The following is a 24,553-nucleotide window of genomic DNA, read 5'->3' as shown; positions in this document are numbered from 1 at the left end:
CCTGCTGTTGGGAAGTGATTGAAGTGCAGCACTGATGGACTAATTCAAAAAGTGCCCTGTAAAGATCTTATTAAAATTGGGTTTTGATTTTTGTAAAATGTTTTTTTAACCAATTATTTTTCTATCTTAAAATATCAAGAATGTTGTGTTCAACATTGCTATGTTTTATGGGAGGATTTCTGAGATGTCCATTTACTGTGAGCTATCACACCTTAACTGGAAGGTCCAGGACCTGCATTTTTAACACAGACTATGCCAAACTGTTCGTTAGTCTCTGATGTCAAAATAGCAATCCTCAAACCCTAGAGCTTTAAACAGCTCATCTAAATTCTCTTTGTCCCTAAGTTTCTCAGCTTTCATCCTCAGTATCCTATGATATGACCACTTGTTCCTCAGTCATTACACTCTTCCAGGATGAGCGAGGCTGGCATACAGTGAAACTAAGAGGCTTAAACATTGTGCTTCCTGCTGTCTGTTGTTTTTGCGGAACCACAAGAACACCTGTCTGATGGATGGCCACCTTTTCTCTCCATGCTACAGACAAAAAATGAAACGGGCTGAAAGTTTCCCCAGCTTTCCTCTTCTAGGGAGCCCTATAATCCCTGCACTTTGCATTGGAGTGTGAATCTCAACAGTTTCTATCCTTCCATCAGTAGAAATCTTGACAAGGAGAAGAAGGGAAAGAACTGAAGGATGTCTGAAAGGGCTCTTGAAAGAAACAAGCTGAAGATGTGTTTAGTAACCAGGCTGACCAGTACTACTTGCTAGTCAGTTTCTCAATCCCTTCAGGAGCATTCCTCCTGCGTAACAGCTAGCTTTGGGGTCTCTTGGATGAGCGAGGACACAAGACATTCTCAGATCTCTTTGGGCTACCAGATGTCTGGAAGAGGGGTCACAGCTACTTTTCCAAGCTCGTACCCCCTACCTACCAACTTAGTCTAACTCCATCTACACAGCTAGTAGTGCCCTTACTACTGTATTTATGTCTGCTGTCATCTATGTGCCCTCCATACAGTTAGATAAAAACTCTTTTCCATGAAGCGTAAGAGAGAGGAGATAGAAAAAAACCCAAGCTAGTTTTAAATTAAAGAACCAATAGACCAAGTGTGTTTGATAAACGAATGCTTCCCTTTGTTCATTTTTAGAAAAATACGAGATCAGTGAAGAAAGACGTTAATTAGGCATCCAGATTTATAAGAGGGCCTAAGTACCCAAGACTGGATTAGTAACCTCAATGTTGATTGTCAAATAAGAGCTGTCCTACATATGCCATTTGCATGTACTTCAAGAGATTCCCATCACTTGAAATCTGGTGGTTTTTTTAAAGGAAGAATTTAGAATCTGAAATCACTCATATACCTACTCCCAGATTCCACTGTCAAATGTTGTTATTTGGTAATTATTTTCCTGTCTTTCTAAACTGGGTGTCTTCTGTTACTGTGTGAAAAACAACAAGAATAAATGACTTGAGTGAAGACTTAATGTAACATTAATGCTATACAAAGGGCAATCATATGCATAAAACAGGTAAACTGGCAAGATTAGTTTCTTACGTGTTTGATATTCCTCATACAATTAGTCTCACTGAAGTCTACTTGAGAAATGAAATTACTTTCTCTTGATTATTTCTTAGCTGTAGTAATTTTAAGTGCTCTTGTCAATAACAGATCAACAAATTTAACAGGACAGTGCGTTTAAGTTTAGTTTAACCTACTATGCTGAAATGGACAGCTCCTGAAGTAAACTCATATCAAAAGTGTGTTAGCATTGTGGCTTTATTTTAACAGAATAAGATACTTCCCAGCCTCTTGCCCTCACTTACATGTTTGAAACTGGCTACAAGTTACCTGCAGGTGACATAGGTTGCATCTAGGCTGATAAAAATATGACCCATAATTCACCACCTGATAGCAAAAGTGAAAATTAGCATTACAGGATTCAGGCAAGCCAGGAGTTTTCACCAACATGTTGCCTAATCTGGCTGAGACATAGCTCAAGAGAACGTGTATATGTGTGGATGCGATGCAGGGTGAGAAGACAAAAGTAGTAAAAATGCTTTACTACATGCCACACCATAGCTTTTACTGTTGTTTCCAGAGCCCATGTTTGCCAAAAGACAAGGGATAAGCATAGAATAGGAGCATGCTTAGACAGCAGAGTCTCTATGAACTTGGTATCTCTTTCATTTGCAAGCATTTATCGTACTCTGAACTTCAAACTCTAGAGAGCCATCCTGGTGCAGCATTACAGTATACATTTTACAAAGGTATTTTAACAGTGTTTTCGGGAACTTCTGACACTGTGATTCTGTAACACTTAGCATTACTGTTAGGAGAAAGAACCTTTGGCTAATTTTCAAAGGCAAGGCACTGGACAGAGAAATTAAGTTAAGAGCCCTAACTTTCGTGCTTGTGGCTTCCTACCTAACCTGAACAGAAATTACTGGAGATTGTGGCTGACCAAAAACTGTTATGACAAATTCTTGTTCTACACTGGGGCTGTCCAACTCTAAGCTAGGTGGTAGTAGGGGTGGCATGCCCCACAGACAGCAGAACCTCAGAGCATATGGGCCGCAGTCTATGGAGACAGCCCTCCTGGGGACCTCCCTGCCATTCAGCTAGTCAGCTCCACTCCTAGCCATGTGTGCAGCACAGACCCCTCCCTGGTTCCTCTCTCACCATGTTGTTTTGCCCTCAAGAGCAGGGCAAGCAGCAGAAGCTAAAAGAGAGAAGAGGAGCCCAGAGCCCCCCTATCTATAGCAGCCAGAGCAATGGAGGGGAGTGGCAGCCAGATGGGAGCCTCAGGGCTGTATGCTAACCCCTTGTGGGTTGTGTGCAGTCAATGGGCCACCAGTTGGACAAGCCCTCTCTTACACCTTAACTGGCTGTTTCATGTAGATCAAAGGTTTCAGGTATGTCAAGTAAGGGTTTATTGCAACCTTTATCTTGGTAACCACTACTGCTCCCTCTTCCCTAGGTAACTGACCTGTTCCTGAAAATCATTCTCAAGAATAAAGCTCCCTACATCAGTGTTATATGCTGTTCACTTAGCACAGATAGGAAAAAGATCATATTTACTACTGTTACAGAAACGGCAACAACTTACATTTCTGAGCACAAACCAAATGCATTTTCTGGCAACCTGGGGGCCTGAGTGGAGAGAACACACACAAATTTGTAGCAGCTGCGGTAATATTCAGATGAGGGAAAATACTGCTGTTCTATTTTTTAATACAATTTTGATTAATAGATAAAATATCAACCAATTGGTGTAGCTGTCCATTTCTGCGCTAGTGACCACTCATGTTATAAAGCTTAGGTATATTATGCCTCAGATAAAACACAGAATCTTGAGAGTGGCAGTGTGGTTGAATGCCAAGATCACTGTACCTATTTCACTACTTGTCTATACAGGGAGGCTCGCTTAAATCTATTTATTAGCCTTTACAACTGCAGGAGGAAGCTGCAAGAAAAACTTAACATAGTTTATATCTTCACGTTTAAAAAAGGTTATGCTACACAAACAGGAAATCACTCACATAGGCAATTTAATGTTGCCCAGAATTATATTACTTACCATTTGGGGTCCAACATTCACATTTATTGGTCCTAAGGTTTTTGGCAATATCTTGGTTGGTGAGTTGGTACTGGAAACTGGTAATGCAATTATTGAAATACTACCTGAAGAGAGAGAAATTTTAAGTTATTCCTTTATAAAGTAAACTGTAAATAACACTGGTGAATCTTCATTGTAATGTTTGGCTTTGAACCATTCAAATTTCTTGTTTTATATTTTTTTTAAACATACTTTGAAATGAGCTCAAGTTGGGCCTTTTTAAGAGATGCTGTTAAAACTATCAGGTCTCAAAACTCTACATAATTTAAAACTTGCATTAAATTCTGCATCCTCTTGATTCTGTTAGAAAAAAAAGAGGAACCCACAGGCTGGTACACTAAAAAAAGCTAAACTCAATAGGGTAGCCTGAAAAAAAATAAACCAACACGATACTTCCACAATGACATGTATACATACAATATAGACATGGCCACTGTCTCAGCACTTTTTATTACACTTTTCATCATCCCAAAACATTCCATCGGTATTAACTGATACAGCTGTATACTATCTTTGTGAGGAAGGTACTCTCTTCATTTCACATAGGAGAAAAATGAAGCATGAAGACAGCACCATTTGCTCAAGCCCTTGAAGCAAGCCCACACAATGGTCAGGAACAGAGCTCTAGTAATTTATCTAATCATACCTATAGTCACATCCTAATACTTAGATGTTGGTAGCATTTACTCCAATTAGCCTGTCTACTTAGTTTTCATGGACTTTGAGAATCTTGCTTACATTGCCTCCAACAAAATACATACAAAAAGAAATCAGAGCAACACAGCACAGGGGTGAGAAGTCCCTTAGAGGAAGGTTTGGGCTGTAAATATGTAACGTCTCCCTTATGCTCCATTGCATTTGCATTTGATCCCCAAGATCAGCTAGGAGCAATCTCCTCCTTGATGCATCAGTGCAGCAAGCTTTCCTGGCAAAAATATATAGGTCTTTCTCAATCGTGGCTCCTTGGTTTTGGAACTCCCTCTCCACTGAAGCCTGCTGACGTCCAGGCCAAGACATCTTCTGGAAACACTGTAAGACCTTCCTATTTTGGCAAACATTTAGCAATGTTTAGCAAAGCTAGGCTAAGATACTGTTTAATAAGCTTTTGTTTCAATCCTATTCCATTTACTTTTATGTCATTTATGTCTCCTACTGTAAGCCACCCTGAGCCTCTGTTTGGAAGGACAGCATATAAATCTAATAAACAAAGGAGTACCTACTGCAAGCTCTTATTAGGTTCTAAAATATAGCTGGTGTGTCACATTTTCAATTATAAGGACGTGTCAATATCCTAAGTAAATACATCTTGTTAGATGCAACCATTAGATCATCTATATCTATAATCCCTTACCAGAAAAATACTTAGGAACGAAAGAAAATCTCTGGGAATAACTTCAGAATGTGTCAGATGGAAACATGAATCCACTGACCTTTCATATGTTTCCTCTAACTTTCCTCTTTTTACTAACTGCTGAAGCTGTGTTTCAGTAAGCATATGTTCCTTCACTGTCCAGCTTCTCTTTGCATTTGATCCTGAAGTGAGGTCAGTTCTTCATTTAGGAAAGAAATCTTTTGCCATGAAATGACTGGAGAGTCATAAATTCAACAATACAATTTAATGGTAGAATCAAGCAGAAGCAGCAGGACTGAGACAAATGGAATCATATTTAAGAACAGTAATACTTTCAGGAAATAGCATGAAAATATATATATATATATATATATATATATAAAACTCATCCTCACAAGGGAATGAATGCAAAAATTACCAAATGCTTTGTAGATATACCATTTTAATTCTTTTCTCAGAAGACAGGCCAGGATGAATACTCAGCAAAAAAAAGAAAGGTGTCTACTGGAGCTTTGGTAAAGTTTTTGCCTCTTCCCTAGAATACTTGGCTCTGCATAGAGCTTGAGATACTCCCCAGGAATACTATCAGTTTGGAACCCTGCAACCACAAACTTCTGAGACCGAAATGTTGCTGAATCTTGGAATGAGCTAAAAGCACGTTAAAAAAAAAAGGCTATTTTTTGGAAAGCTTATGGTGGGCTAGCATTGACACTGAAGCACCATTCTACCTGCATAAGTTTATCACTCACTGTTGAAAAGTTTTCAAAGAGAGACACATCACTATATACCTCAAAACATTGTCAGTCGAATACCAAACTGGTGACAGGAAATACAGCAGGTGCTCTAGTTGTGGAGGTTTACATTCCAATGCATACTCATTGGCATCAGAGATCACATGGATATTTAAACATCAAAACCCACACACATTCTGTCATCCCTCTGTTATAACTGGCTAAGCAGCAGAGGAAGAGTTACGACTCAATAAACAGGAAGAGTAACTATTCAGTGATGACACAGTCCTTACTACATCATTGTGGCAGGTTCCTTTACATGCCCACAGAGGGGCCAGGCAAAGTGAATCACCCCAGAATTTCAAAACAAGTTATCCTCCATCTATTTTCTTCCCTTTCTACATTCTACCATTCAGTGACTTTATGTGCTCTGTTTCAGTTATTATTTCTATGTCAGGAATCAGCAACCCATGGCCTGCAGGCTGGATACAGCCTCCAAAGAGGTCCAATCAGACCCATGAACGACTGATCTGTCACTGGGGAGATCAATGGCATGGAACTGCCCCATGCCACCCATCCCCTCCACAATGCTCCTCATCACTGCGGAGCCTGCTGCTCACCATGTGTGCACTTACTCTCACTGCAGAGGGGTTAGGGATCAGTGATAAGGGTAATTACAAGCAGCTGCTCACTCTAGGGGGCTGAGTCACAAAGGGCAGCTCACACCGACAAAGGCTGCTGACTCCTATTTAAGAAAACAAATTTTGAAGTTTCGCTTATAACCTCCAATCTTACAGTCTCTCTTCAGTTTTGCATTACTGAATGGCTCATCTTAAACTAAAGCATGATCTGGAACATATTTCCTTCTCTCAATTCTGTTTTCTCCATTAGTTGACAATGCCATCAACTTCTCCATTTCCCCAGTGCATAGATGTGATAACCTCTCTTCCTTTACCAACATATAGCCAAGTTAATGTCAAAACCTTCTTCCTTACACCTTCACTAGTAGTCCATCTCCATCCCTCCACATTTCGAAGACATATCTATGCCAAGCTCAGTCCCATTCATCCTCACACAGGTTATAGAAAATGTTACTTCTGGAAAAAATCTGCTTCCGTACTGGTCCAATTTATCCTCTTCCCCACATTCCTTCATTGATTTCCGTTCCCTTTCCATATCACATTCAAACTTCCTGTCTTCCACCACAAGGCCTAGTCCTCCTCTGCCAAGGTGGCTGTTTTCACTTCCTTCATACTTACTTGCCCAAGTCCTTCTCAAGCTTCTCTTTCAAATACTTCCTTTACTCACTTGCCATTACTCATTCTTCTATGCCATCCTGAGGTGCCCTCACACAAAGCACAGCTTTTCCACAAAAACTTTCAATAATGCACTCTTACTAGAAACAGAAAGGGAAAAACATATTCATAAAGTTGAATTTATCTATTCCCACCTGGAGTTGACATTTTAAAATTAAGTTATATATAGGTGTATTTTCACCGACATTGGGCGCATCTACATGAGACACTATAGCGACATAGTGTCAGCGAGCACAAACTGTGATACCGATGCTACTGCACAGTAGCAATGGCTCGATGTCTAGTTCCTAAAGCAAGTACCAAATGGTTGCGCAGTAACAACTGCGCAGTTGGGCTCATGTGCAGACGCACCCAGTATCCAGTTAGGCTTGTTCACAAACATACTATACTAGCAGCTAGTCTTAAACTGACCAGCACTTGAACTTTATGTTCCATTAAAATATTCAAGCTGTTTGTGGCTGCTATGACAGTCATAAGAATAAATGCACTCGGATCAAATCTTACTTCAATACTAAGTATTTGGACACTGGTGAAAAGTCTGTTGAACATGTATGGCTGAAGACCTGCGCCCTTGTTAATATATCATGGAATTAATTAACCTTAACCTTAATCTAAAAGGCACTGCATTATATAAAGATACCATTTTTTTTTATCATCATTAAGCCTGGATCAACCCGTGGAAATGCCAGTAATATGTAACTGAGTTTCAGAAGTACATTTTAATAAAAGCCTAAGAAACAAAATAAGAAACCTCACTTTTATCCACCGCATTTTAGATCTAATTTATTTTATCAAAAAGTAAGTCCAGACATCTGCAGGACATAAACTATCTACAGTCCATATCAGCTGGCTTTAGATTTGCAAAACTGTACGGCTTCTGCCACCAACCACACTTGTACTCACACTGGTTCTATAATTTACTGGTCTAGTGAATGGAAGATGAACTCAATGAAGTACCATGAATTTTATTTTCTATTTACATGTATTTTTATATACAGGATGATATGTAAACCTAGAAGCCTACCTCAAAGAAAAAGAAATATGACCAAACTAAGATTCTCACACGAATATTAACTCTCATTAATTGCCTTGAGCATCCATACAATATTACAAAAGTAGGTAGTTTGTAAGTCAGAAGCCAACCATACAACACTTATGTCCTAAGTCACCTACCTAAGCCAACTTCTGCACATGTAAGCTTTTTCTCACAAAATATGACAATGATCACTTGAGTTTCAAATTGAATTTATATTTTTTTTAGGGTGTATATGAATTGCAGTCAGCAGTGTAGCTTAGAGATACTCATGTTGGCTGGAAGCAAGCCAGCAGGGGTACTGGAAGAAGTCTAGCCTTGATAGCATCAAGGTGCATGTAGGCTAATTTACTCTGCCAAGGAGTACTATGGTACTAAGGTGGGACTGTGTCCAGGACCTGAGGTACAGTAGTATGTTTCAAGCTAGTGTGGGTATCTCTACAGAGAAATGGAGCTCAACCTTTTCTGGCCAGCAAGCCAGATGGGTAATGCCCGGTCGGTCCATCTGTGGGCCAGATGTGGCTGATGGGCCTGATCCAGCAACCAGGGCAGATGCAAGGGGTCCCCAGTCATGGGGAGGGGGAGCATGGCCCAGCTCCAACTCAGCCAGAGGAGGAAGGGGTATCAGGGCTCTGATCCAGCCTCCAGGGTGTGTGGCTGCCCTGATCCAGCTTTGCGCAGAGGGGGAGTGGCTTGGCCTCAACCCAGCCCTGCAGGGCTTGGAGTTTGGGAATTTGGCAGCCAGGGAAGGTGGCAGTATTAATTGACACTGCACTCCTGCCACCAAATTTTCAGACCTGTGGGGAGCCCTGTAGGCTGGATACCATGGTTCCACAGGCCACATTTGGCCTGTGGGCTGGAGACTTAGCACCCCTACTACAGAGGATAGCCACCCCTACTGTGTCTTATATTCTAACACAGGCTTGTCCCTCATCAGTGAGCCGGGTCCTGCCGCAGCTGCCCCGAGGGCTGCGTGAAGCGGGGCTGCCCCAGCCACGCCTGATTGGAGGAACTGGGGATGGACTCTGCCCCTTGCCCCCGGAACGTGGCCAGGGGAGCTGCAGCATGGCCTGCGCCTTGCCCGCATGCGTGGTGGATGGAGGCACCAGGTAAGTTCCCGTGCAGAGCTGGGGGGCGCCTCGGGGCTGGGCCGGGTGGACGCAGGCACAGGGTAAGTTCCTGTGTGGAGCTGGGGGCGCTTCAGGGCCGGGTTGGGGCTGTGTGTGTGTGCATGCGTGCATGCATGCATGTGCATGTGTGTGTGCTTCCCAGCACATCCCAATAGCTGCTTTGGCTCTGTCTGCTGCAACACACATGTGCACATTTCCAGACCCATTTAATTGTCACTTCCTGCAACTTCATTGGTGTCAAAGGTCACGTGACATTACTTCCTGATGTGATGTCACTTCCTGTGAGGTCTTTGAATATGGCTCGCTGGCCCACTGGGGGATAAAAAGTTCGTGATCCGGCCCCACATTCAAAAAGGTTGGACACCCCTGTTCTAACACAATCTAGATGACTCCATGAAGTCACAATTATTTATCAGACACCTTTATTGTGTTTGATGTTATATAAATGTTGATGGTATGACCCTTGTTCAAAGAGCTCATAGTCCTAAACTAGACAAAGACAATATATATAGTTCAGACATGATAAGTATTTAAGTGTCTTTTTGGTGGAGCTTCATTGTTACAGCTTTGCACATTTTCTTTGTTATTTTTGTTTTACCTCCTCTGAGTACCTCCACATATTCCCCTTGGATGGTAAACTTACAGCCCCAAGAAACAATCTTAAAAGGAGTGTTATTTTTTCTTGTCCCTCTTGCACAATTATTTTTCCTTTTTTGCTTCAAGATACAAAATACAAACTTAAACATTTTAATGCAACAGAGAAGGGATCCTACTAGAATTTTTATCTTGGAAATATCAGTCTTTGGCTTCCTGGTTTTTAAGCAATGGTATGGCAAGGACTCTTTCACGCTACACCAAAGGGGAGAAAGTTCTGAATTTATCACTAGATGAGCATTATTTCTAAATATCTGTCAAGAGCTTGAGTTAAAGAAATGCCAAAGCATTTTAAACAACCTAACTAAAAAATCTCTCTCCACTTTTACTCTTCTTGAGTATCACAGCCCAGGTGTTCACCCGACTTTGCCCAAACATTTGAACCCCTCCCAAAGAGGAGGAAACAGAAACACCTCTTTCTTCCCAATTAAATAAGATAATTTGCCAGATAGCTGCTAGAGTTTGCATTTGTTTGGGTAAGCATCTCAAATGAGTATTATGTTTACTTCTTCAAACAGTGAAGCCCAAAGTCAATCTCCTTTCTTATGCAAGTAAATTCTATAGTGCCCAGTGACAGTTCTACTTCCTGCACTCACAGACCTTCCCCTGCTGGTCAACCATTTCAGTGGTCCAGTGGAACAGAACTGCTAGAAGAGATCACAGTCACAAAAGAGATCATCCTAAAACAGCAGGGACCTGGAGAGCTTTTAAAATCAGGACACCAATCTTGAATGAAATTGTATTGAACTGGAAGCAAGCAAAGAAAGCAGAGTAATGGGTTGCTAAACAGACTGTCTGTGGTATTTTATACCAGTTCGCAGTTTTTAAGTAGACGTGGCTTCTTTTGTCAATACGAGTTGCAATAATCACACCTACAAACTACTAGTTCTTCAGCAAAATAGGCATATTAAGACTGAAAGTGTTCCATATTAAATAAACAATAAAATAAACTTTGTAGGCTTTATTTCTATATGTTAAAGAATCAAAAGAGGAAATAGACACTTTTTTTTTGCAGGTCTCCTCTAAATAGGAACAGGAGGACTGTAATAAATTGTCCGTGCTCAGTGTAATAGGTATATATATTCTCTTGGAGAAGAAGATAATTACGAACAGTCAGCATGGATTCAGCAAGGGCAAGGCATGTTTGACCAATCTAATTGCCTTCTCTAATGAGATGACTGGGTCTGTGGATGCGGGAAGAGCAGTGGACATGATACACCTTGACTTTAGCAAGGCTTTTGATACTGTCTCCCACAAAGATCTCATAAACAACCTAAGGAACTACAGGTTTAATGAATGGGCTGCAAGTTGGACAGAAACTGGCTGGATCATTGGACTCAGAGGGTAGTAGTCAGGGGCTCAATGTCTAGTTGGCAGCCAGTATGAGTACCCCAAGGGTCAGTACTGGGGCCAGTTTTGTTCAACATCTTGTTCATCAACCTAGAAGATGGGATGGAGTGCACCCTCAGTGAGTCTGAAGATAACATCAAGCTTGGGGGAGTAGTAGATACACTGGAGGGTAGGGCTAGGATTCAGAGTGACCTAGACAAATTGGAGGATTGGACCAAAAGAAATCACATGAGGTTCGACAAAGACAAGTGCAAAGTCCTGCACTTAGGATGGAAAAATCCCATGCACCAGCACAGGCTGGGGCTGACTGGCTGTGCAGCAGCTCTGAAGAAAAGGATCTGGCTGTTACAGTGGACAATAAGCTTAATATGAGCCAACAGTGTGCTCATGTTGCAAAGAAGGCTAACAGCATACTGGGCTGCATTAGTAGGAGCGCTGAAAGCAGATTGAGGGAAGTGATTCTTCCCCTCTATTTGGCACTGATGAAGCCACATCTGGAGTAATGTGTCCAGTTTTGGGCCCCCCATTACAGAAAGGATGTAAACAAGTTGGAGACAATCCAGCAGAAGGCAACAAAAATAGATAGGGGGTGGGGAACACAACTTACGAGAAGAGGCTGAGGGAACTAAGCTTATTTCATCTGAAGAAGAAAAGACTGAGGTGGGATTTAACCTCAGCCATCAACTACCTGAAGGGGGGTTCAAAAAAGGATGGAGCTAGACTGTTCCCAGTGGTGGCAGATGACAGAACAAGAAGCAATGGTCTCAAGTTGCAGCAAGGGAAGTTTAGGCTCTAACAAGGAGTGCAGTAAAGCACTGGAACAGGTAACACGGGGAGTTTGTGAAATCTCCATATTTTATTTAGGGGTTCTTGAGACCTGGCTAGACAAAGCCTTGGCTGGCATGATCTAGTTGGGGATGGTCCTGCTTTGTGCACAGGGTTGGACTAGATGACCTCATGAGGTCCCTTCCAACCCTAATTTTCTATGATTCTATAATTCTGTAACTATCAGAAGTCAAACAGGGAGTACATATCTAATTACTGAGTGCCTGTACAACCTTTACACTTGAGAAAGTGTTATACAGATGACAAATCTTACTGGTGTCCCTCATATCTTGGTCAGTAGGCAACCATTGATCCTTCTGAATCACCAGGACTTTCTATGTGTACTGGGGAAAAGCAAAAGACAAAAAGATTGCAAATTCACATTTTAGAGAATACATGCCAGCAATTATGCAAGCACATGCAAAGTGTTACTATTAGTCACAGTAATCCCATCACATGGATGAAAAAGGTAAGTATATGTAGATCCAATTGCAAAGATTCATGTAATAGTAAGACCTAGCTTTTATATGCAGACAAGATTCCTTGGGTGAATCTGATATCTATGTTTTATATAGCACTTTTCATCAGCAGCTTTCAAATCATTTTACAAAGGGGAAAAATATAGTTACCTCTATGTTAAATATGAAAAAAGAGGCACTGAGAGGTAAAAAACTTCCCCATCACTGTATCTATAACCATTCTGTATGCAAAACAATGCATAAGATGAATATACTTGGTCACTGGTACAAATTCAAAATAAGAATTTGTCAGTGGATATATACATAAAAATACTATTGTTCTCTTGAAAGAGGGGCATAACAGAAAGATTTTTTTTCTGTCAGTATCTATCACCATTATAATTAGGCATCATACAGAATCACTAGTTCTACTATTATTTAATATTTTGAAAAATACAAATAACATTTAAAAAGTAGGGCCCTATGAATCTATGCAAGAAATTGAGGAAAAAGCTACACTTCCTAGAGTGTAGTTATAGAGATAGCCTGATATTTCATTTTTATGCTATTTAGCTTCAAGGTTTACTCCTATAATCATTAAATAATTTTAAACTTACTCTACTATAACACAAATTTAACCAGTTCTCCTCCATGGAAATCTTTAGTAAAAGGCAAAAGATGTATGCAGTCTGAAGAGAAACCAGAGTCAATCATTCCACACTTAGTTTATAAAAACTGCTTAGTTTATATATTGCATCCCATTTAAACTTAGCAAATAACATCTTTTATAAGGTACAGCTAGAGATCTTCCATCTATTTTTCTGTATAAAATCTGCCAGGTCTTAAGTTTTGTTAAAATTTAAACTAGAAACGTAAATCTGTGACACTAGAATTTGTCACTGCTTGTCTGAAGCAAACCATGGGGGAAGCATACATCACCCAGTTGGGGTTGCAACACTGAATACATGTCAACAAGAAAGAAATCCTTTGCATTTAGCAGAGAAAATGCATTTAATTTAAGAATATGTTGGCAACTTGGTATCAGATTTAAATCCCAGAAATGAATATCCAAAGAATAATTATAATTTAGGAAACTTCTGGCCACTGGATTTCATCTTAGATCAACAATTAAGTTACTTAAATGGTAAAATTATAGGCTGCAGTGAACCTTAAAAAGCAAATCTAACACAGGCCCTAAAGTTATGAAATATTGGATGTGTATATTAGGATATTTTGCAATAAGGCTATGTGATTCGTCCCCATGTGTTGGTTTCTATTAAGCTGAAACATTTAAAATGAGCTACAGAAGTCACAATATGACATAGTAAAATATATGGCAGAGTTGACTACCAGTGGTCCAACTGGAGGAGGATAGGGGCAACTGATGGGGGGGGAAAAAGTGACTGCTGCTGACAGCTGTATGTTCACATTCATTAATTTGTAGTCGCTAATTCTACTTTGCCCTGGGCACTAAGACACATCCCTACATTGCTGTTGACTACTATAATGCACATATATTTTTAAAATACAATATTTATTGTCTATATTTACTAAACAAAAACTAAATTAAAGAAAGTATATATAATCTTCAAAAGAAAAAATGTAAATTTTTTTTTTATTTCATTGAGATATATATTGGCTTATGCCATGTGTTGAAAGGCAAAACATTAAATGGTAAATATATTGGTTTTAAGAAGAGGGACCTTGTACCAAACATGGATGATTTTCCTGTAGAATCAAATAGGACATCACCAGCTCACAGTTATCATTTTCAAACTACGCACTGTACAGTATATAGCTCAAGTCCTGAAGTGCTTAAATCAGTGGTTCTTAACCTTTTTAGACTCAAGACACTGCTCAGCAAATGTCAACTCCTAATTTCCACTTGATTTTTGGCTACAAAAATAATAGAGCAATCCTTTTATTGCTAAGAACTCTGAAACACCACAACAGGACAGAATTTTTTCAACGCCATAAATCCCTATTTGAAATCTCTGGGTTTATCTTGTAAATCATGTTTGCACACCAAACAGTGCTAACACTGTTACCCCAAACTACCCTTGAAAGGATCATCAAGACAACCAGAGTGCCATAATACATCGGTTGAGAATCAGTGGCTTAAAGTCTATGAATCCAATCCTAAAAAGTGGTTGATTGATGTATTTGCTGACAATCCTACAATTGGACCTTTGGAGCCGACCTTTGCATTTGCATCAGGGATCACAACTTAGTATTAAGAATACTTTATTTTTTTTAAATACTGTAAACTGTTACAATACCACAAATTGTTGCAAATTAGTGCTTTGATCCAAAGCCCAAAGATTTCAATGGAGACTGAGGCAGAGGCCTTTCCTTCAAAACATCTGTTGCAGGATTGAAGACTAAGTTATTTATCTTGCTAACAATAAATATTAACATTTATGAAAATTAATGGAATATTATCACAAAAAATAAAATACAAGAATACTTAATTCAGCTCTTAATTCCTTTTAAATTACTGCTATGAATCTTAATGCTATGTTATATTTTTTTACATTACAATAAAACAGGCACTTCCATAAATATTTAAATAAGTCAATTAAATGCTACCACTTGTCTCTTCCACACCCTATCAACTGATAACTATCAGCTTGCTGACTCCTATTTGTAGACAAAATGTGTCAATTGCTATAGACCTTAAAATTCAGTAGAGGAGCTTAAAATGAAATTCAGACAACTTCTGTATGTGTGGCATGCATTAGCATATCTAGATATGTTCTCAAGTCATTTGGGCATATAATTAATTTATAATAAAATATTTCTACCAAGTCAATTTCTTATGTACATGATTAAGCTCACGTGTAAATCAACTTTTGCAGGTATTTTCAAACTTCCTATAAATTTAAGAATTTTAGAAATAAGTTAATTATAAGGACTAAGCTTCCAAGCTGCTACAGTACAATTAAAAGCAGAGTATCAAATACATATAATTTAATTTTCGTAAATTTTTCTGTGGAAATAAGTTGGTTAAGTTAAATTTATTACACACACCCCCCCCATCTGCAACTGCAAGCTTTGATTGAAACAACCACAATTGTAACAGGAAAGACATCTGTTTCTTTTTTTCTGAATCAAATCATCATCAGGCATTTCCCAGCTCAAAGACTATCAAGAGCTTTTAAAAAAATTCAGATATTTTTTATTCCCGAAAGGGATTTAATTATTTTAATAATTCTGAGCAGATTACAATCTTTTTTTTATTCCACAAACAAAACCAGCTAAGTATTAGAAGGAATCATTCCTAAAAATCAAAATTAAAAAATTTAATAGTGTTCATGGCAAGGTATGCAATGGAGAAACAGAATTAAAAGTATTCTAGGTATCTCAAGTACATTTCTTCAACTTTTAAAAATATACATTGCTAAAGTCTTTGCTTATGCTGAGTTGATGCAGACAGAAACTCATTTGCTGTATTTTCTTGCCAATCCAAAAAAACCTTGCATAATAGCAATTACAATCCTAGAAGCAGACACCAAATGGTGCCACCCACACTCTCACACTGTGCCTCATAATAAACCATAAAGCAGTGGAATGCACCGGCCCCTTTATGAACAAACAATACCCTGGCTTCATTAGAATACAGCTGACATTTTCAAAGCACAAATACTTCAAGAAAATAGTACCAGATACTAATTAAGATAGTAAAATACCACCTAGTAAAATGCACACATAGCTATCTACTTTTGGACTTATTTCTAATAATCTATAAAAACACAAGTATTTTTCCTTTTGCACATTACTAAAATAAGGAATTAATAATGTATAAATCACAAGGGGTAAAGTTCATTTTAGCAATTTAAAATAAGGAACTGGAGGTATGGCTATTTTGACTAGATTTAATGGCCTGAATCCACAATCAATATGCCACATTCAGTGCTTTTTTATTAGCCAACAACACATCCTACCACTGTGCTACAGAGAAGAGCAAATGATTTCCAAATTCTATCGTATCTGTTTATGTATTTAAGTGACAAACTGAACTAACTCTTTACCCCTCCCCCTCAACAGAGTGTAGTTTTCTTGCCTGCAACTTTCAGGAATGTCTTAAATTTAGCCCCCTAGGAGTTCTTTATTAATTTTAAACAACAGCTGTTTAAATTGCAAGGTATTTTTTGCAAAATACTTGCAGAGCAGACAGAAACAAAATGATCTCTCTTACCTGGACTAAGGAAGCATGCCTTTCACAGCCGTACCAACAACACTCTACAGTCTTTGTTACCATTCAGAGGAAACTTGAGACTGTGCCAGACATAACCAATCAAACTCAGAACAAATCCACTTCAAATACTTAGCTAGAATACCAAAAAGATGCTCTAGACAGATGTTATGCATCAACTCTATTTAATAAAGATGAAACACTGAAGTTAAAATAAAACATTTTTCAAGAACTGATACTCTGTTATTTGCAGACAGAACAACTCCTCCTGGCTTTAAAAAAATTGTTTTTACTCAGTCATGTCTTCTATAGTCTATCTACCATTTATGTCATTAATTTAATTCAAGCAGTTATACAATCTCCACATAAAAATCACAATAGTGAAGCTTCTAAATTGCATTATTTGGTAAGTTCTTTTGGCTCCCAGGCTGCATCAAAACTTTAACAGTTTTAGAGCAAGAAGCCTTGGTACATCTTTAAAGCTGAGCTGAGCTCTGAGTCCATTTTAAATTTTGAACTAAAATGCCTGCTTCTTTGTTATGGAACAGTTACCTCACACTCCTCACAGCATGTCTGACCTTGGGTGGATTCAAATCATTTTCATAGGCACCCCCATAGGTGTTGCAGTGCCTCGACATTAGACATCCACAAGGAGGACAATGCAAATTTACAAGTTATGCACCTGGGTTCCCATACAGTCAACAGAGACAGGGAGTCACCTCCCAAGATCAATCCAGGGCAAGTAGACACTGAGCAATGGGTGACTACAGCAGACCAACAGGAAACGTGAAACACATGGGTGTTTGGTTTACTGCTCCTTCCCAAAGTGTAGACTCTAGACTTAGGGTAGCAAATTAGGTGCTCTGAATCCCATGATGATGGAGGTGCCTAAAGTAGAAATACCTACGTCACACCAAAACAGCATTTGGAGCACCATGGTGTAATGCCCACAATAACTTCTGCTCTTGAATGCTTCTCCTGCCACTGCTGCCAGGGTTATTTCTATTTTTTTAACCAATGATTGTTTAAATGAGGGAGCAGCAACCTTTTGAGATTGCCAGGCCAGAATGACCCAGCTTGGGTCAGAGGTGGTATGGCAGGCTCAAGGACCCACCCACAGCCACTATTTCTCCCTGTGGCAGCACAGTGAAAGCAACCAAAGCCCCTGTGGCTGCCATTTCTTCCAATGGCAGCTCATGCAAAGTGTCTGCCACTGAAGACCCTCATCTGTGGGCTCCACAAATGCCTAACAACAGATCAGGGAGACACAGACTTCCAACACTGACCTAGAACTCAGCTGAGCTTGGGTGAGAGACAGACACCTAAACCATAAGATGGATAACTTCCAAACATGAATGCAAGCTCAAGCCAAGACACCTGGGAATCTTTCAGGCCAAAATGGACATGTTTAATAACACTAGGAACTTACGTAGTTTTGTGGCCACTCACCAGCTCATGGCTGATCTGGATTACTTTTCTGTGGGCTAGGCATCTGAATGCCACCCAAGTCCCACTTAAGAACGTTTGAGAAAAATCTGGATCTGGTTCGCTCTGGCTAGCAAATCCATTCCTGATAGTAGTGAGGAATGGGTATATAAAAATCAGTGATGTAAAAAAATGTACATACACAACTTAAAAACTAGCTATTGAATAAATAAAATACTGTATTATATTAAATAGATTTTCTTTTTAAATAGAAACTCTTTAAAATTAAATTTTAATTATGATGCCCTAAACTAAAGTCTAAAATTAATATGATGCTTTAAAAGTATTTAAAAAATAAATAAAATGATAAATCAAGAAGTTAGCCTCAAATTTAAGTGAATTAAATAACTTGTGTTTTAATTATATACCTAATCAGATGAAAAAGTACTTAGGTACCTAAAGATGCAGGTGGATTCCCAGTAGATCTTCAAAAGTGCATAAAGTAGTTAAGGTGTCTAATGCCCATTGATTTAATGTCTTTCATGAAGAAGGGTGTTTGTGCCCGAAAGTTTGCAAAGAACTTTTTTCCAACTATTTTAGTTGGTCTAACAAAAGATATAACATCTACCCAAAGAACCTTGCATCAACATGCATTAGGCACTTTACCTGCTTAGGTGTTTTGAAACATCTGAATATTCATCATCTATGTGAGGCTGCCACATGGGCTGCAGACTCAGGAGAGACACTCTGTGTAGGCCACTGTTTCCCAACCAGTGTGCCGTGGCACAAAACTGTGTGGTCAGAAATGAACGGGTATGCCATGGAATTTTGCCATGGCAATGAGCTACAACAGGTATGAGGATGAGGAATGCCTTAACAAGTGTGCTGCAGAAAAATTTTATTAATGTAAATATGCCTTGGGCTGGAAACGGCTGGGAAACGCTTGTGTAGGATGCTTGCCATGCAAATAACACCCCCCTCCCCAGCATCCCTCCGTGCACAGGAAGCCCAGTCCTTGCCCCTGCTGCCACTTGCACAGCACAGGCAGCCCAGCTTCCCCCTGCCATTCGCAAAGCTGCACTCCCTTCCTGGCTGAGGATGCTGCACAGGCAGCCCCGCTTCTGCTGCTGTATGCACAGCCTGCTCCTTCCCTTGGGCACCCCGGCGCCCCTGCCATATACATACCACGGGCACTCCAGAACCCTGCCACAAATGCACTAACCAAAAGCCAGCCCCTTCCCGCTGCACCATCCTACTTCCAGAATCGAGGGCAGGAAGTGGAAGATGAAGAAGGGAGGGAGAGTTTGGAGACCATGGCAGCTGCCCCATCAAGAACAATACAGGGAGCCGCAGTTGGGCAGGAGCTCTCAGGCCACATTTTAACCGCTCAGCCTGTGGGCTGCCAGTTGACCAGCCCTGATCTATGTGCATCTTTAGATGAAAGGAACCATCTTCTCTTCTTGTCTAGGGGATTGGACTAGATGGTCTCTGTGGCAGGGCACTGTTGGTGCCTGCCACTTTAAGGGCCAGAAGGCAGCAGCCAGCAGGTACCTGATGAGGACAGCCATTTTGGATCTGGGGCTGCCCATATAAACAGGGCAGTTCTGCCACTGGAGGCCAGGAAACAACACTCTCCTGGCTGGAGGGCTGCTGGTATCATCTGGAGGTAAGGGAGAAGCTGTAGGGAATGGTAAGGAGGCTCCTGGTCCTGGGTATGACCTAAAACTGCACCCTGCCAGGAGTGGGTGGCCTGGTGGGGCTCTCAGTGGTGTGAGAGCCCCCAGGAAATGCCAGGCCAGTTACCACCCCGGTGAAAGGCAGGTCAGGGCACCTTAACTCCTAGCCCCCACGACTGGGTGGGTTACCCCTTGTTGGAGGGCCTAGGGAAGGTGGACCCTGGGAGAAAGAATAAGGGCCATAGACTCACGCCTGTCTGAATTTTCCCCTGACTGGCCCATGCTGGGGCCAGGACCAGAAGGGTCAAAGGGCCGGGGGCCCACCATGAGGAACGCCCAAGAGCTGAGGGCCTGGGGGTCCGACTGGCCTGGAGGTGGGCCAGGGCTAGAGAGCTGAAGGTTCCAGTGGGGGGATCACACCTGAAGGGGGATCAGTTCAGGGAGCTATGCTGCCTGGTATGATGGCGGAAGAGTCTGCCTGAAGAGGGGAATCCAGGTGGGGGTTCAATAGTAGGATTCTGGGGCCCAAAGCAAGGGGCTGGTGATCATGAGAACATAGATACCATCTGCAAGGCATGGGCTGTGGTGTAGGGGAGGAATAGAGCTGCAGATAGCACTCCCTGGCGTCAAGGCACAAAATGGGCAGCCTCCTGCTTAATTAACATCTATTAATTAATTATACCATCAAGGTGTGGCGGGCGAGAACACAGGCGGTTGGCCCAAGAACAGGTGGGCGGGCCACAGATCGGCCCTGAGCAGGCCCCCTGTTACAGTCTCCAAACAGTGCTTTTGAAAAACTGGCATATAGTGACCAGAAAGAATTTGTTGATTCACTGACTCTACTTAATCTTCAAATCATAAAAAATAGGCTTGCAAAGGGCATCAGGAGGTCATCCTCAACCTCCTGCACAAGGCAAGGTCATCCCCATCAAACCATCCCAGACATCCTCTATTTAAAAGCTATCAATAATAGATTCTAATCATCCTCTCAAGATTACCTGTTCCAGTGCTTAACCACATTCACAGAAAGTTTCCAGTATCTAATCTGAATGTCTGCTGTTGCAATTTAAGCTTATTACTATTTCTCCTGTCCCCTACAAAGAAAATAATTGGTTACCATAATTTTTACTGCAACCCTTTTTTGTAGACTGTTATTAAATCACCTTTCAATCTTCTCTTCTCCAAGCTAAGCAATCCCAGTTTTTCCAACCTTTCCTCATCCATCACAATTTCTAGACCTGTAATCACTTTAGCTGTCCTCCTCTGGGTTCTTTCCAACTTGCCCACATCTTTCTTGATGCAGCGCCTCAAACTGGGCACAGTACTTTAAGAAGGCTTCACAAGTGCTGAACAGAATTAAAAGAATCACTTCCCATGACTCATGTACAACATTACTGTTAGTATATCCAGCATGCTACTATCTTTTTTGGAAACAATTTTACACTGACTCATATTTGGGCTTGGAAAAATCTGTTGTTGTTAAATTGATAAACATCGATCTCACCCCACACACAGATCAACAGAAAAATATTCCCATCGGTAATAACTAAAATTTATAGAAAGGGGAAACCTTGCCCCTGTTACTGGACAGTGGAGAAAGAGAGAGAGGGACAGAGGGCGGAGGGATTAAAGAACAAAACAATGGGAAGCTTAATTACTTGTCAATTAAGCAACTGGCTGCTTGTTCACAGGTGCAAGAAGCAGGCTGGAGGGAGGTAACAGGCTACCAGTGGCAGCAGGATCCTGTCCAAGCCAAGCGCTGGGGGAGGGGGCAGGGGGGGAGGCTGAAGGCAGCCACAGTCTCTCCTTGGGTTCACAGAGCTCTGGGACTGCCACTGCCCACCTCTTATAGTTTCTGCCCACTCAGCTCTTCCCCAATGAATGAACAGAAGTATTTAAGGCAGGTATGACTTACTGATTTATGGATAGTTATGTTTTATATTTTGATGTGATTTTTAAAAAGCTTTTAAACAGAATACTGTCATTACTAAATTGTCTGCCCCCCACACTCCTAACTTTGCACAATTCTGAAAATGTAAATCAATAAAAATCAAAACAAATACTTATAAATAAACACTGATTTTAGTCATCAAAATTATATTAAAAAATCTAATTCTGCCAAGCCTACTCAGGTTCAGCTTATGATCTATTTATAACTCCTAAAATCTTTCATGCAATATGGCAGCCTGACCAATCACTCTCCATTTTGCATTCATGTAGCTGATTGTTCTTTCCTAAGCATAGTACATTATATTTATTGGACACATCTACACATGATATTAATGTGACACATTAATTCACACCAGAGTTTAATGCTCCCAGGTGCATTTACACATGCACCTGGGACCATAGCACACTGAGCTGGGATGGCACAGCCCCAATTGGCAAGGTGTCCAGGGGGTCACCCTGCCAGCCCAGAGCTGCTCCTGCCTTGGCCCAACATTCTGCAGAGGGGCTAGCTGGGACATGAGGGTGCTACAGTCTGGGGCTAGCCAGCAGGCAGCCCCTGCACTATAGCACCCTTGTGTCCCAGCCAGCCACATGGTTTTGCCACATGAAACCACTCCACTTTAAGACAGTACTTGTGTCTGGCAGTACTATGCTACAGTAGAGTTAATTTATTGCAGCCTAATAACGCCACACACGTAGACGGTGATGCTATACTGCAGAGCTAATTAGCTAGCTCCTCAGTAAAGCATCTTATATAGATCATAGATTCATAGAAAGTTATGGTTAGAAGGGACCTCAGGAAGTCATCTAGTCCAACCCTCTGATCAAAGCAGAACCAACCCCAACTAGATCATCCCAACCAAAGCTTTGTCTAGCTGGGTTTTCAAAAACCCCAAAGATGGAGCTTCCACCACCTCTCTGGGTAACCTGTTCCAGTGTTTTACTACCCTCTTAGTGAGACAATTCTTCCTAATATGTAACCTAAACTTCTCTTGCTGCAACTTGAGATCGTTGCTCCTTGTTCTGTCGTCTGCCACCACTGAAAAGAGACTAGCTACATCCTCTTTCAAACCCCACTTCAGGTAGTTGAAGACTGCTATTAAGTCTCCTCTCAGTCTCCTCTTCGGTAGACTAAATAAGTCCAGTTCCCCCATTCTTTCCTCATAAGTCATGTCCCCCAGCCCTCTCACCATTTTTGTCACCCTCCACTGGACTCTCTCCAATTTGCCCACATCCTTTTCGTAGTGGGGGCTCAAAACTGAACACAGGACTCCAGATGTGGCCTCACAAGTGCTGAATAGAGGGGAATAATTACTTCCTTTGACCCACTGGCAACACACCTACCAATGCAGCCCAGTATGCCGTTAGCCTTCTTGGCAACTAGGGCACACTGCTGACTCATAGTCAGCTTATTGTCCACTGTAACCCCCAGGTCCTTTTCTGCAGAGTTCCTGCCCAGCCAGTCAACCCCCAGCCTGTACTGGTGCATGGGATTGCTCCATCCTAAGTGCAGGACTTTGCACTTGTCTTTGTTGAATCTTATGTGATTTCTTTTGTATAGATCACTCTGAATCTTAGCCCTACTCTCCAGTATATCTACTACTCCTCCCAGCTTGGTGTGAGCTGCAAACCTGCTTAGGGTGTACTCTATGCCATCTTCCAGGTCATTGATGAAGACATGGAACAAAACCAGCCCCAAGACTGACCTCTGGGGTACTCCACTTGATCCCGGCTGCCAACTAGACATCGAGCCATTGATTACTACCCTCTGAGCCCCATGCTCCAGATAACTTTCTATCCAATTTACAGTCCATTCATCCAGCTCATACTTCCTTAGCTTGCCTGCAAGAATGTTGTGGGAGACCGTATAAAAGCCTTGCTAAAATCAAGGTACATTAATCCACTGGTCTCCCCGCATCCACAGAGCCAGTCACCTCATCACAGAAGACAATCAGGTTGGTCAGGCATGACTTGCCTTTGGTGAATCCATGCTGACTGTTCCTAATCCCCTTCTTTTCCTCCAAGTGCTTAGAAACGGGATTTCTTGAGGATCTGCTCCATGATTTTTTCAGGGACTGAGGTGAGGCTCACTGGGCTGTAGTTCCCTGGATCCTCCTCCTTCCCTTTCTTAAATATGGGCACTATGTTTACCCTTTTCCAAGCATCTGGGACCTCTTATGATTGCCATGAGTTCTCAAAGGTGATGGCCAATGGATCTACAATCACATCAGCCAACTCCCTCAACACCCTTTGGTGCATCCCATCTGGCCAATAGACTTGTACACGTCCAGCTTTTCTAGGTAGTACCTAACCTGTTCTTTCACCACTGAGGGCTACTCACCTCCTCCCCAAACTCCTGCCTGGTGCCGTAGTCTGAGAGCAGACCTTGCCTATGAAGACTGAGGCAAAAAAGGCATTGAGCACTTCAGCTTTTTCTGCATCCTCTGTCACAAGGTTGCCTCCCCCATTCAGTAAAGGATGGAACCGTGGCTCGTCAAAGCAGCTCCTGAAGCTTCTTGCACCCCGGGGGGGAAGAATCATGCACCCCTGGATTTGTGTGGGGCAGGGCAGGCAGGCCGCAGCTGTGAGCTGGAGCCAGGGTTGCATCAGGCTCTTCTCAGCAGGGGCTGGGCTCGGGAAGGGGTCTAAGGAGGGGGCTGCAGCTACCTCAGATTTCACTGTAGCCCTGCTCCCAGCACCACCACTGCCACATGCCCGGCGCAGCCCTGGCTCAACGTCCCACCTCCACCCACATCCCAGGAAGAGCCGGGGCTGCACTGGGCGTGCGGCAGTGGTGACAGCACTGGGAGCAGGGCTACAGTGAAATTTGGGGTGGCTGCAGCC

At 41.6% G+C, this 24,553-nt stretch overlaps 1 protein-coding gene and 1 non-coding gene across 9 annotated transcripts in view; both read right to left on the bottom strand.

Annotated features, from left to right (window-relative positions):
• The window catches only part of TFDP2 (transcription factor Dp-2), a 122,100-nt gene that overhangs the window by 64,056 nt on the left and 33,491 nt on the right, over positions 1-24,553 (bottom strand). For 3 of the 8 annotated variants that reach the window (XM_006027272.3, XM_006027273.3, XM_006027274.3), the window contains one exon: positions 3,577-3,680. In XM_006027272.3, the coding sequence (XP_006027334.1) occupies positions 3,577-3,680 (104 nt within the window). Of the gene's footprint in view, positions 1-3,576; positions 3,681-5,045; positions 5,108-6,956; positions 7,094-12,279; positions 12,301-16,661; positions 16,682-24,553 lie in introns of those variants that run through there. The other 5 variants (XM_025208461.1, XM_025208460.1, XM_006027277.3 and 2 more) reach the window with 5 other exon arrangements.
• Positions 13,052-13,172, bottom strand: LOC112550872. Its single transcript, XR_003094935.1, has one exon. It is a non-coding gene; the product is annotated as a U5 spliceosomal RNA (small nuclear RNA).

This window comes from Alligator sinensis, unplaced genomic scaffold (genome assembly GCF_000455745.1).
Source record: "Alligator sinensis unplaced genomic scaffold, ASM45574v1 scaffold846_1, whole genome shotgun sequence".
In the NCBI taxonomy this organism is placed as follows: Eukaryota; Metazoa; Chordata; order Crocodylia; family Alligatoridae; genus Alligator; species Alligator sinensis.
This window is presented reverse-complemented; position numbering and strand designations above follow the sequence as displayed.